The 14623-nt window shown below is 41.6% G+C and overlaps 1 protein-coding gene across 1 annotated transcript in view; it reads left to right on the top strand.

Moving 5' to 3' along the window:
- The window catches only part of RAB5C (RAB5C, member RAS oncogene family), a gene marked incomplete in the record, with an annotated part of 696743 nt that overhangs the window by 517316 nt on the left and 164804 nt on the right, over window positions 1-14623 (top strand). Inside the window, 1 exon segment of the mRNA XM_044054726.1 lies at window positions 6139-6232. Coding sequence (XP_043910661.1) covers window positions 6139-6232 — 94 coding nt within the window.

Raw genomic sequence — 14623 nt, forward strand, 5'->3', positions numbered from 1 at the left:
CACCATTTGATCCTTGGTACTGCTCTCACACTCCTCCTCCTCTTGATCACTAATGTCATCCTACAAACCACTATCCTATGCTGCCCAACGGCACTTTCCCCTGCCATCACTTTACAGTCTCCAATCTCCTTCAGACTGACCCTTCTACATAAGATATAATCCACCTGTGTGCACCTTCTTCCACTCTTGTATGTCACCCTATGCTCCTCCCTCTTGTTAAAATACGTGTTCACCACTGCCATGTCCATCCTTTTCGCAAAATCCACTACCATCTGACCTTCTGCATTCCTTTGCTTAACACTATACCTACCCATCACTTCCTCATCCCCTCTGTTCCCTTCACCAGCATGCCCAACATTGGAATCTGCTACAATCACCAGTCTCTCACCCTTGGTACAGTCATCACCACTTCATCCAACTCGCTCAAGTCTTTCTCATCCATCGCACACCCAACTTGTGGAGCATATGCACTAACAACATTCATCATTACACCATCTATTTCCAGCTTCATAAACGTCCCTCTATCCAACACTCTTTTCACCTCCAAAACACACTACGCCATTTCTCCTCCCATCCACACCATGATAAAACAATTTGAACCTGCCTCCAATACACCTAGCCTTGCTCCCCTTCCATCTGGTCTCTTGCACACACAATGTACCGACCTTCCTTCTTTCCATCATATCGGCTAGCTCTCTCCCTATACCAGTCATTCTAAGTTCCGACCCCCACTATCACAGTCCTAGCCTTTACCTGCCTTCAGATATGCCTTCCCCCTATTCTCCTCCTTCGGCAAGCAGTAGCCCAATTTCCGCAAGCACCCTTTTGGCCAACAGTACTGGTGGCGGTCATTGTTAACCCGGGTTTTGACCGATCCAGTATGTATATCTGTACTGTTGTCTGCATGTATGATTTGGCAAAATTTTACCCCGGATGCCCTTCCTGATGCAACCCACCCCATTTATCTGGGCTTGGGACTGGCACAAAGAAGTGCGCTGGTTTGTGCACCCCCAATGAATAGAAGGACGTAGAATAGTTGTGTAAAATCTTACCATGACCATAGAGGTCCTTCTCTTCCATGTTGCAGTATTCCTTACCACCCACCATTCCCCCTCAATGACTCTACCTGTCTAACTGCTCCCTGATGCCTCTCTCCATTACAGAAGAGACCCCCAGGGCCTTATACATATCACCTTTGGCAACCTATCCTGTTGGGCTATCTACTTTGCCTGCTTAGCTTCAAGTTCTGAGGATTGTGCATGCAGACATCACACGTAGGGTCCCTGGTTTATGGCCCTGTGTGTGACGTCTCACACAGCTGCAACAGCCAAGCTGAAGCTTTTGTATAGGAGCCAACGTACGAATCGCCTGAAGGCAAAAAATCCCACACCAAGAATACTGCAACATGGAAGAGAAGGACATCTATGGTTATGGTAAGATTTTGCACAACTATTCTTTCCCCTCTTTATATTTGCCAAGGGGTTTCAGTGCTGCCCCTGCAACCATTTTTTGAAAAGCAGGATAAACCATCACAGCAAGGTGATGGTGCACAGATATTTAAAAAATGGTGAAGGTTCATGAAGGTTCCAAAAAGAGACCCCCCCCCCCCAATGAAAAGACAGTCTGTATACAAACTCCCTCCCTTCTTGCTCACACCCTGGCAAACCATTAATCCTTCCCGAAAGTCTGAACCTCCTTTTTTCTCTTTGGCAATAGTTTCAAACAGGTGGGTTCTGAAAATAATCCATCGTAGTTACAAATGGTAGTGGATGTCTCTAATTCCCTTTTTCTGAGGGGACCCCCCCCCAATCCATAAACAATGGGGGATGGCCAAGATTTTTAACCTCTCTGCCTGTAGATTTTCACAGTCTTTTGGTCTACAAGCATCTTGCATACCATCAGGGCAAAATTGTGGCAGACTAGCAGAGCAGGACCAGGACAGACCAAGAATGGAAATTGAATTGGACAAGCTGTGGGGGAACATCTCAAATGGATCTTTTTACCTCCACTGTCAATAATATGTTAACAAAATTCTGCTCCTGGGTCCATGTCTGGGGGCCCTTGGAGATTGGTAGTTGGCATAAATGGTTAAGGTGTTTACCTCACAAAGTACAGGGTTTGATTCTGTACTTTGGAAGGGAAATTGTTTATGCTTAAAATGTCCTACAAGGGCAGCTAGCCTAGTACTTGCCTCTGAATCTGTGCAAGAAGGCCTAGAAGAAAGATGTTTTTTTCTTTTCCTCTGACAAAAATGTTCCTTTATGCTTTTCCACTATTGTCCAGGGTCATTCTGAAGTTTGAGGGAGATTAAAGGTCATTGTGGTGAATCCTTTCTGGCCCAGGCAACAGTGGTTCTCCCCTTGGTTTTTTTTTGGAAATGGCAAAGGGCAGTTACCACAAGCTTCCTCACATTCTGGACTAAATCAACACAGGACTGTGAGGTGCTTAATACATCTCAATCCTAAACCACAGCAGCTAACTGGCTGGGTGTTGGTCTTATTGCAGTTTATGCACCTGTTTTCTGAGGGTGTGTGCAGCAGGGATTAAGAGGAAAGAAAACACTATTAGTAAACATGGAAAAATTTTCCATTCACTGTAGCTGTTGCAGAGACTGGAACCAGCGTCCTTTCAGAGATGGTGCTTCTCCATTTCTACAGCATGAGTTTCTATCATATGGCCTGGATTACTCCAAGATTCATTGGACTGCCATTTCAGCATGTCTGCCATGGATCCTCCTCTTTCAATGCAATCACACATGAAAATGTTTTTGAAAAAAGTGTTAAATTTCAAGCCTTCTCGAAAAGAGGTGACTTCTCTGTGAAATCTTAATTTTGTGTTAGAAAAGAAAAACAACTCTTGCTTCATTTGAACAAAATTATCAGGTTGACCTGAGGTTCTTAATGTGGAAAATAGTGTTGTTTATTGCTCTGAACTCTGCAAGACAAGTGTGAGCTGCAGGCTGTTATGGTGGGGTCAGCCTTCTCTCATTTTCCAAAGGTTAGGGTTTCCTTAAGAACTAATAATTTATAATTAAAGTAGTATCAGAGTTTACTTTAAGCCAAGCTATCCATCTTCCCAGTCTGTCTTGAATGTAAAAACGAGGGGGAGAGTATACACCATACCTTGGATGTCCACAGGCAACTCTGGTACTGTCTTGACACAAGATCAAGGCTTGTTCTACCTGGAACCAGAAAGTACAGCACTTGAAACACTACCAATGCAGTTCCAAGAAATCCACTTTATTAAAAAACACAGGAGGTTAAAGCACACCGAAAATGAATAAAAACAAACGCTAATACATTATCTTGCATTTTCGTCCAAAAGACTTCATCAAATGCAGAATAAATGCAAAGTGCCATTCTACAATTATATACCCCTCCTTAGTACAATACCACCAATGGGAGGCAAGAATCAAACATTAGTTCAAAAGTACTATTGCACATTTTTAAACAATAAAAACTATTAAAAAATGAAAAAAATATATTATAAAACCACGTGTATTAGGTTATCCAATCCCCAGAACTTGTAATAAATATCCAATATAAAGTTACATCATTTAAAATGTTCAATAATGTATTTCCTATTCAAATTTAGAAATAGGCCAATAACACCATCTAGTGGCATTATGCTGTAGTAAAGAAAGCTGCCTTTCTCCCAAGTTTCTCCATTTTTCTCTGTTAGAGCTACATTTTTTGATCCATTTCTCTCGGTCTTGTTCTACCTGGGCCTTAGCTTCATCTGAGGCTTTTGGGAAAGGGCAAGATTCTAAAAGTGTTACAAGAGCAGCAGTTTGGTCCTCCATACATACTTTTACAAAGCACTTTATGCTAGATACCTTCTCCAGTTCTAGGACAGGCTATGCTAGGATAATTTTTCAGGGGCTCTCGTACCCTCTTCCTGTTCACAAGCAGTGTGTGCTATGGTAGTCTGCATATATAACTAAGGCTGTTTCACCAGCGATGAGATGCTGAACATAAACCTGTGTAAATAAACTTAACATACCAGTAAATTGTCTGTCACTGCCGCATAAGCTGCTACCTCCCTCCACCCCCCCTTATTTTGTTTTATGGTTTTGTTGCCAAGTTGGAATGTATGTACATGTATGTGTGACTTTTTTTTCCCTAGCATTGTCCTTTTCAAGACTTTCATCTCCCTTTCTGTGGCATGAAAGCTGTGAAGAGCTTTATGCCCAAACTACTCTCTCTACTCCGTCCGAGCTTAAGGCTTAGGAACAGGGAAGGTGCTGTTAAGCTTTGTAAGCTTGGCCAGCTGTTGTATCGTATGACACCCCACCACTGGACCAGTAATCAAGGACCCTCAATCCTCACCACTGGCACCAGTGAGGGACGTACCCTGGGAGGATAACAAGTACACACACAGTATTTCCAGATGCAGCTCTCTGCATCACGTGCAGTTTCCCTTGGGAGCACACAGAGACCCCCCAGTCCAGGGCTGGTTTCTCTCTTTCTTGAGATCCCCAATAAGACTCCCCACTGGCATAGCTACAGAATTGAGATCTCAGCTGAGTGGCCAAGCCAAGACCTCCAGCAACCCTCTGTCCAACCAGTGCTTCGTGTTTCTGCCCAAGTAGCTGACACACACACACACACACACACACACACACACACACATTTTGAGGTTTGATTTATACACACACACACCTGGGAAAGGCTGGCACACGTTTACTAGCTGTGCCCCCTTTTGCCTAGACTGTAAGGTAGTTATCACTACCAGCAGCCAGTTCCGTATCTATTTTAAGGCCCTTAGCAAAGGGTGTCCAGTCTTACTGTGTAATGTTACTGTTAATACAAATGGTAGTTTGACCAAGAGCAAGGCTATTGAGTGGCCCACAGTGTCACTAAATATGCAAGCAGTCTCAAAACTTAAATATCTCCAGACAGATCCGCCACAATGAAATGTTTAAATATATTTAATAATAAATAGAACTGGAAAATAGTATATATTCACAGTGACAAAGTTTAAAATCACAGGATTTATTTAAAACAACATTGCAGGACAGTCTCAAAGAAAAACATCTAAACTTTGCTTCACTGTATTCCTGACTAAATCTAAGAGAATTACTATACCCTAGTTAACTTAAGAGCAAGGCCGATGTGGTGAATGGATCTTCTAGTTGTTGTCAGGTCCAAGACAGAATACAGAATGCTCTGTCTGAGTTCTCTAATATCTCAAATATTACTGCTGAGATAGCTTGCAGAATGACATCATTTCTTGTAATCTGACTGTATCCCAGGTGAAACTCCTACTGCTGGAAGTTAGCAGTATTTAGCATCTACCTGTGAAAATGTGTAACCTCAGATCTTTGACAGATGCTGGAAGTCAAAACAATTGCATTCCTTCACATTCAAAACTAGTAATTATTTCACCTTAAAGACAATACAGAGCTCCCTAGTATAGGCATTCTGTCTCTAGCTGCCATAAAGTAATTTAATTTCAGCTATTTTTCCAAAGTTAACCTCCTGTATTCCAGTTTCCACTGTTAAAAAAAATATATATATATATATATTTAAACCGTTAAAATATATATATATTTAAACAGTTACAATAGTGTATGTACATTTCTGTTCTCTTACAGCAGGGCACACTGTGGATGCATCTTTAAGGTCAGTACTTTACAAAATATACTGTTTAGCACACATGTACAAACCTAGTTTGATATACACATGACATACGGTTCTAATACAGTTGTGACACACGCATCTTATATGAATCGTTGATATTCACAAATGACAGTCATTTACAAAATACCAGATAGGTGTGCTGGCAGTATCTCCCTTTGTCACATATCTTCTACTGTTGTAAGTTTACTTGGGCAAGTGTGCTGTCCTCCCAGTGTATTGTAAGTGAACCTTTTTTTTATTTTTAAGTAGACTCTCTCATCTTTGAGTACATATGTGCAGTTTCTTTAAAGTTAAAAAAACACTGTCCCCTATTTTAACCTAACAAATGCTCTTCTGAGTAAATTCAAATGAGTGTTAACTGTGGTGTAATTGTGTGTATGCATCACTGTCTTAAACTGTAGCTATGAGCTTGTTCTTGGCTTCAGCTGCGCATTTTATTTGTAGAGCTTCCTGGTTGTAGTGTGGTGACACAATGAAAATATATTTTTTATTACAGGAGGCACAATCATATGCAGATGACAACAGCTTATTGTTCATGGAGACATCAGCAAAAACAGCGATGAATGTGAATGAGATCTTTATGGCCATAGGTACTACTTTGTTGTTACTGTCCTAGTTTGGGTCATAAATTTCATATTAAAATGCCCTTTCACAATATGATCAAACTGAGCAACCTGCACCTGGCCTTAGTCTGTTTCCAGTGAAGTGTGGCTAGAAATTGTCTCCTCACTTCATTGTGTGTGAAAGGTGTCATTCATTTGTATCCCCAAATGTTGTATGTTTTGTATTCATTATTGTAAGTTCCAGCAGAATACATTACCCGGTACTTTTTTTGTTGTATAACAAAATAACATGGTATCAATCTTTTACACGAGTCCTGTACCTTAAAGCGATAGTCATCAGATATGTGATGACAAATATTTAGCACCATTTTGTATATATATTACTTTAAAAGTTAAAACAGTCTGTGAAAGGTATTATAGTTCCATTTAAGTGTTCATGTGTGTAGCATGATTCAGAATTTGGTTAACTGAAATATAAAATTGTCCTTGACTGATTTAGTTTCTGTGGAAGAAATTGTAAAATTGTCATAAATGTTATTTAACAGCTGAAATGACCAAATGCAGTGCACTCCTCTCTCTCTGGACATCGTGTACCATACCTGTTATAGACTATTTGTAGTGAATGTTCCTTACCCAAGGCAAAAGACATGTGGCAGCACGAAGTGTCCATTCCCAAGCTGTAAAATAGTTGGTTTTCCTAGACTTTTTTTTCTGTCACTGTACTGGAAGGACAGTGGATCAGTTGAAGATCATGTACTACAGAGGATACTCGCATCTGTCCAGTCATAAACCAGCTTTGTTCTAAAAGTGAATGCTATGATTCACCTCTTAAGCATTGCTTCTTTCCAACTCAAGTGAATTTCTCGAAATTTATTTCTCAAACATATGATAACTTAGTTTCGATCAGAGTCCCAATCATAATCCTGTATGTTATGCCCTTTTTCGATGTCTGTTAACGTCACACTGAAGTAGCACCTCAGAACTGCATTCGTTTAACTGCAAATTTAAAACCTGTAACTCATTCAACAAAAAGTGTTAGTGAGGTGCAACTGCTTTTAGCTTTTAAAGCAGTTGGCTGATGAAAGGTGTGCCTACCTTCTGGCTGTGGCGTGTGTGATAACACTTGTGCTACAGCGTTCGAAGATGTAAAATGCTTTTAGTCCTTCCTCCCCAAGTAATGCATCGGAGCAGCTAAAATGCACATATATTAAAAAAATTATGATCAGTGATCATTAAATAGTTTTGGTTCTTGAAGTGCGTCAAGAGTCACCTCTCATGCATTGCTGTCAAGGTGAGTTTCCGATAATTGCTGTAATTTCCTTTTGTTGACATACCATTAAAAACTGACCTCCAGTGGTTTATCTTGCTGAACTATAATTTAATACAGATGCATCTGGAAGGAAACAATGTACATTTGCTGTAAAATTCTATTTTTGTGTTGCATCTCCTTTGTATTGTGCTGCATTGCTTGTATAGTGCACATTGTGTGAAATTATAAAGTACAGTTGTGAGTTTTGACAAAAAAAATTCTCACCAAAGTGAGGGATGACAGAAAATACAGACAGCTGTTAGTGCTTTTTACAGTGAAAAAGGTACAAGCCAAGTGAATTAAATACTGTATGATGAACTTTAAACTGTAAACAGAATTATGGCTTTCAGAGACAGATCTGCTGAGAATTGGTTTGATCCCTTAACAATGGGAAAGAGAAGTGAATAATATCACTGTAAACAGACCCAGTGTCTGGAGGAAGTAACCAGCCCACCAGTCTAGTGAGAATATGCCATCAGGTGCTGCTGGGTGAAGGAAGTAGCCAGTCCAGATTTTATCTGAAGATTTTTATGCTGAAAAAAATAATGTGGTCACATAGTGGCCTTTGGAATTCAGCACTTCATAACAAGAGTTTATTAACCAATTTAAAGGATGATTTGAGAAAAGTGTAAAGTTAAATTTCAGTAAGCTTCATTTCAGTATCAAACAGAGAGGTTAGCCAAACAGGTAATAGGACAAACACTGAATGCTAGGTGATGTGCTGGATAAGACATATAAAGTGCATCATCAAAATAGATGATCAGAAAAGGGGAAAAAAAAACTCTTAATGACCTGATTTGACAGAAAATTGTTACAAATGCAATTAAATGTGTCTTGGTTTCCCAACTTATCTTGTGGTGTAAGTGACTGCATTTTGGATAGCGGAAAAATGATTGGGTAGCTGCATAGCATACAACCCCTATGACTCTGGGTCCTAGGTCTGCCTTCTTTGATATCTTTGCATGTTTATGCATATGTTAGTATTTAATAAGATAGGTCTTTTAGATTTTATAGTAATCTATAATTCTCATGGGTGACTTTTTCATCCCACTTGCATGGCTGTGTGCCAAGGCACATAGAGAGTTTCTAGAAAAATAAATATGCACATTGTATTGTGTTTATGAAGAAGACATTCCTCCAACATTGATCCAGTGAGTCTGCATTAGAGTTGCAGGTTAGGTCACCTCTGCAGACATAGGCATCTTTCTCTAGACATTTTGAACCATCTTGAACCCTTGTTTTCATTTGTAGCTTACACTCCATATCTCTGACAGAGTTCTAGGACCTAATGTCTGATATTGCTGCACATGCCTGTCCCAGTAGTACCCACTAAATAACTTGATGGAATCCTCTGTAGTAGAGTAATATTTCAGATTTTATAAGGGAATAGACACCAATAGAGAATTGTAGTTCAAAGTTTTCATGATTTCCTTCATAGTGCCCAAGTTTTCGTAATTTACCTTGCATCTTTTGAAATTACAAAAAGCATAGGCTTTTTTCTTTCCTCCATTGGCCAGTGTAGACCCATTCTGATGTGCACTGATTTAGGTACACCCATGGCTCACTTTGTATGTCATGCATTGCTGGAAGTTTTCTTCAGTTCTCCCCATTTAGGTTCATAGGTGTTTACTAGGCTAACTACCATGAGGGCCCTTTTTAAGCCTAGCCATGCATCCCAAATCTGACAAGTTCTGATACACAGCAGGAGCCTGGGAAAATGAACCATTTGCAGGCTACCTGTGTCCATTAGAGACATAGATTCCAAACAGTGGATGAATTGTCCTGCATCTCACTCACTGGCCAAAAGTAAATTTCACTGTGCATCAAATTCTATTGTTACTTTTAAGTGGTTTGTTTAATTCTTGTAACTTTGTTTTACTTGCAAGAATTCAGGACATCAGTTAAATGTGTGTGCAGTAGACAAATTGCCCCCTAAAAATGTCCTTTAAAAATTTTTGTTCTGTTTGAAGCTTTGGTCAGTGTCTGTGATTTGGTCAGTGTGTGTGATTGTGAACATTGCTGAAGTATTCAACAAGCCATAAAAATCCACACACGATAAAGACTCTCACCTTTGGGCAAAAAGTCAAAAAAAAACTAGCAAATTCACCCTGCGATATCAGAGTGTCAAACTTTTAGAAAGGGGGTGGAATACATAAGACAGAGCAACTGTTTTAACTCCCACTGAGGAGGAAAAGAAGTTGGCCTTTTAGTGACCTCTTTAGCCACAACTGATGCTAAAGCTTTAAGTTAAGTCAGAAACCATGTCTCTCCAGAAGGAACCTTAACTCTGTTGGTAACTTCATTAAAGTGTTTTGACCTGTAGTTCTGTTGGTCATTTGGCAAAACAGGTAATTTAAAAAAAAATCTGCCACACATGGTAGACTTGGGTGACACACCCACACTAATGTCACATATGTGCCTGACTTGTCATGTCCTGATGTAAATGGGTGATCATTTCCCTTTTTGTTCAAAACAGCTAGTAAAACATTGCATTCAGCATTTGTTTGCACTTGTAGTCCTCTAATAGGGCACAACAGGTCAAGAACACCAAAGTATACTGTGCAGCAAATGATTTTATTTTAAATTATTGGTTTTACTAAAACCTCACTATTTGAAACTGTAGAGCAAACTTGGCTGTATTTAGTCCTGGGAATTGCTATGTATTTGGTCACTAAAACTAAAGGAAACAATTTATGGGATGCTTAGATATGCTGGTTGAGAATTTCTGCATCATTAATTGTAAATGATTTTGTCATGGGCTCTTTTTTATGCCCACCGTATTCAAGAATCTTCCAGTGATGTTCATCGTGCATACAGCTGCAGTCATAACAGATGGGTTATCCTGCCGTCAGGCGGGTCCTCGGTCGGCCGAATTCCAAAGTCTAGGTCCGACGTTGGTTGTCGTCGCTTCTTCCCTTACGTCAGTGCGGCAGGGGTATAAAAGAGCCAGCCGACTCCATCTTTTCCAGTCTTTCTTGCCGCGCGGTGCCCGAAGCAGAAGCAGTTCGAAAGTGCCGGTCGGCCAGCTCCTGAGATTTACGAAGATATTTCAGCCGAAGTCGTCTTGAAAGCCAAGTACCCCGTTGGGGAAACTTTTCTTGCCTCAGTCCGATGTCAGACAAAGTTAATTATTGCATTTCATGTGGGAAGCAAATACCGCATAAGGATTTCCACTCTTTCTGTATTCCTTGCTTAGGCCCAGACCACGACGTCTCGGCCTGCCGTATTTGTGCTAGATTCAACAAACGCACTATTAAGCGTCGAGCGGAGTTCGCCCTTCACTATTTTGGTAAAAAATTTTATTATATTATGTCGTCGGATACTCAGACTCCAGTTTTGAGTAAAAGACGCAAAGATAAGGACCGACATACGAGGTCCACGACTTCTACTGACACCACACTAAGGCAGACTACCGTTTCTCAGCGAGGCACCTACGCAGCCCCTGAATACCGATGACACTTCATTACTGGTGTCTTCAGTACCCGAGGTCGCAGGCTCCTCTGTCCCCATTCCAACTACAGATACCGACGCCACTCTTGGCGGGGAAACTCAGAGTTTAGACAGGCCTGCCATTTCTCAAGGTGTCTTCGGGCCTTCCTCCTTCTCTATTAAAGCTTTCACAAAGTCTAAAGCAGCCATGAAAACTAAAAAACAGGGACCTCAGACCCCTTCTCAGTGCCCCATGCCTAAAAAACATTTGCTCAAAATGGCTGAGGATTTGATTACTCTTATCAGGGGTTCTCAACCCCCCTCGGACAAAAGGCCCAGAGTAGAGGAAGACTACCCTTCCTCAGATCAAGCCTCTATTACCTCTGAACATTCTGAGGACCAGGACTTATACCTATTCTCCTTTTGAAGACTCTGATGCAGAGGAGTCTATTCCCTCGGTCTCCCCCCCCCGAGGACTACTTTTTTGGGGAAACCCTACATACTTTGAGGGAACACTTTCACTGGGAAGGCCAAGATTACTCAGATTCCAAGAAAAGGCTCAGGGATTTTCTCTTGCTCACCCAGCATAGGCCCCTGGCTAGCCCTCCTGTTTTAGATATATTAGATGTGTACACAGCAGCCAGCCTCAACCCAGATTCTTTACCTCCAGCTCCTGTTAAACCAGACAGGTATTACCGGGTTCCTGATTCACACCAGTTCCTATACAAAAGCCATACTGCTGACCCAGAAACTATTTCACAGGGTCCCAAGGGAATTAAGGCCTCTACTGCCAAAAACCCATTACCTTCAGAGAGAGATTCCAGAGCGTTAGAAAGGTGTGGGAGGGGAAGATGTATACATTGGCCACTTTAACCATGAGGGCATTAAACTTGTCAGTTCCATATATTAAAGTATCAACAGTTTTTGTTATCTCAGTTGAAAAGCAAAATGACACAACCAGAACAACCAGATTTAAGAGTTACAGGATTTGTTGCATGGTGCAGAGCAAGTGGGTAAACATACCTTGCAGTGTGGTTTTGATGCTTTAGAGGCCTCATGTAGAGCTGCTGTTACAGGGTCTGTCATACGCAGACATGCTTGGCTCAATGAGCAAGCCTTACCAGATCGTGTCAAAGCTAAATTACTAGATGCACCTCTTCAAAAAGATGTATTGTTTGGTGTTAAAGCTGAGGAGGTACTAAAGAAAATGGAGGAAAAAGCCAGATCAATGCAAACAGTGAAAGATTTCCTGCAGGTACAACCTCCACATTTCAGCAGAAACTGGCCTTCAAAAAATTGGTCCTTTCCGGCCATGGACAGACCTCAGAGGCAGATACAGACGCCCGAGGGGTAGAGGACAACCTCAAGGATCATTCAGAGCCAGACAAATGTAAGCACCAACCCCAAGAGGTGGAGAAGATGGATCACAGTCATTCAGAAAGCAGACAGAATGACTTCCCCCTTTACCTGCCAAGCAAAGCTTTAATGGCAGCACCTTTGGGCGGAAAACTGGCATTATTCTCAAAAAATTGGCATATTGTCACAAAAGACAAATGGATTCTGGACATTATAGACAGAGGCTACAGATTCCACTTTCACACCCTTCCAAAAATTAGAGGCATGCCAAACCTGCCACAAAATCAAAGGGCAGAGGCACAAAAACAAATCTCAGCTCTCATGGACATGAACGCTATTCAAGAGGTACCTGCAAAAGAACAAGGTCAAGGGTTTTATTCCAGACTATTCCTGGTACCAAGGAAAGACAAAGATTGGAGACCTATTTTAGACCTATCCATCCTAAACACATATTCACAGGTAGCAAAATTCAAGATGCTCACATTACAGAAGCTTCTTCCCATGCTGGGCAAGGAGTCTTGGCTGGTAACATTGGACCTCAAGGAGGCATACCTACCTGCATGTCCCTATCAGACAAGATTGCAGAAGATACCTCAGATTTCTTGCAGGTTCAACCCATTATCAATTCTCTGCATTGCCCTTTGGCTTATCTACTGTGCCCAGAGTGTGTATGAAATGCCTGGCATCAGTAATTGCCTTCTGCAGACTTCAAGGAATACAAATATACCCATATCTGGACGACTGCCTGATCCAAGCGGACAGCAAGGACATACTTCTGAAACACCTGGCGTTTGTAATAAGTGTTGAACTTTCTGGGATACACAGTCAACAAAAAGAAATCAAAATCTCAAAAAATATTTGTCCTGGGTGCCAGCTTGAATACAACCACCCAGATGGCCTACCTCACGCCAGACAAACAAGGGCAACTATCTCAATACTTCAGCAAAATGGCAACCTTCACCAGGCTGACTGCAAGGAAAGTCCTGCAGGCTCTGGGATTCATGGCATCTTGCATCCTTCTGATCCCATGTGCAAAGCTGCATATGAGGAAACTTCAATGGCACCTAAAAAACGTATGGTCTCAACACAGCCACAGTTTGGAAACAATTATACCACTCATTCCATGTCTTCAAAAGGAATTTCTGTGGTGGGCTCAAGCATGCCAAAGAAACATAGGTCTCCCTTTCTACGTACCTCAAGCAACTCAAATCATCACAACAGACGCCTCGGACTACGCCTGGGGGGCACACATGACAGATCAGTGCATTCAGGGAAAATGGTCCCAAAAAGAGAAGCACCTACACATCAACCAAAAGGAAATGCTAGCAGTGCAAAATGCTGTTATGGCCTTCAAAGACCTACTGCATCCAGGCCAGCTATTGATAAGGACAGACAACACCACAGTGATTTGGTACATATACAAACAGGGGGGAACTCATTCATACCCCCTGTGCAGACAAGCCATGACCCTGTGGAACACAGCTCTGGAATTGCAAATCCAACTTCAGGCACAATTCCTGCCAGGGAAGGAAAACGCACTGGCAGACAGCCTAAGCAGAAATATGACAGATCCACACGAATGGAAGTTGCATCCTCAAGTTTTCGCAAAGATAACTACGGCATGGGGACAGCCAGACATAGATCTCTTTGCTACCCACAGAAATTACCAATTGAAAAAATTTTGCTCAAGGACCTATCATCCACAGGCCTGGAAAGTGGACGCACTTTCTTTCAATTGGACAACGTTGACGATCTATGCCTTTCTGCCTCTTCCTCTGCTGCCCAAAGTTCTATTAGAAGCCAGAGCAGAGAGGCCGAAAATGATTCTCATTGCTCCAGATTGGCCAAGACAACACTGGTATCCGCTCCTGAAGAGCCTGACACATTCCCCACCATGGATCCTACCTCTAGTGCCTCTTCTGTTGTCCCAGCACAACTTCAAAACTCTTCACAGCCAGCTCAAAACCCTAAATCTAGCTGCATGGAGAATCCCTTGATTTCCCAACAGACCCTCCTCTCCAAGGAGGTGCAGGATGTCATCTTGGAGGCCAGAAGACCTTCTACTAGAAAAGCCTACTCCGCCAAATGGAAACGATTGTGCCTGGAATCAGAATAAAGGCCAGAATCCTTGGGTAATAAATTTACCTCAAATTTTATAGTACCTAGCTGAGATGTTACAGTGGACTTTCCTTCTCCGCCATCAAAATCCACGCTTCAGCCATTTCTGCACAATGCAACACAGATCCTCCTTTATTCTCTCATCCTCTCTTAAGACAGTTCCTCAGAGGGGCAAAGAATATAAAACCCCCAAGGAAACCACCAGT

Source organism: Protopterus annectens, chromosome 13.part0 (assembly GCF_019279795.1).
Source record: "Protopterus annectens isolate FY-2018-M chromosome 13.part0, PAN1.0, whole genome shotgun sequence".
Lineage (NCBI taxonomy): Eukaryota > Metazoa > Chordata > Ceratodontiformes > Protopteridae > Protopterus > Protopterus annectens.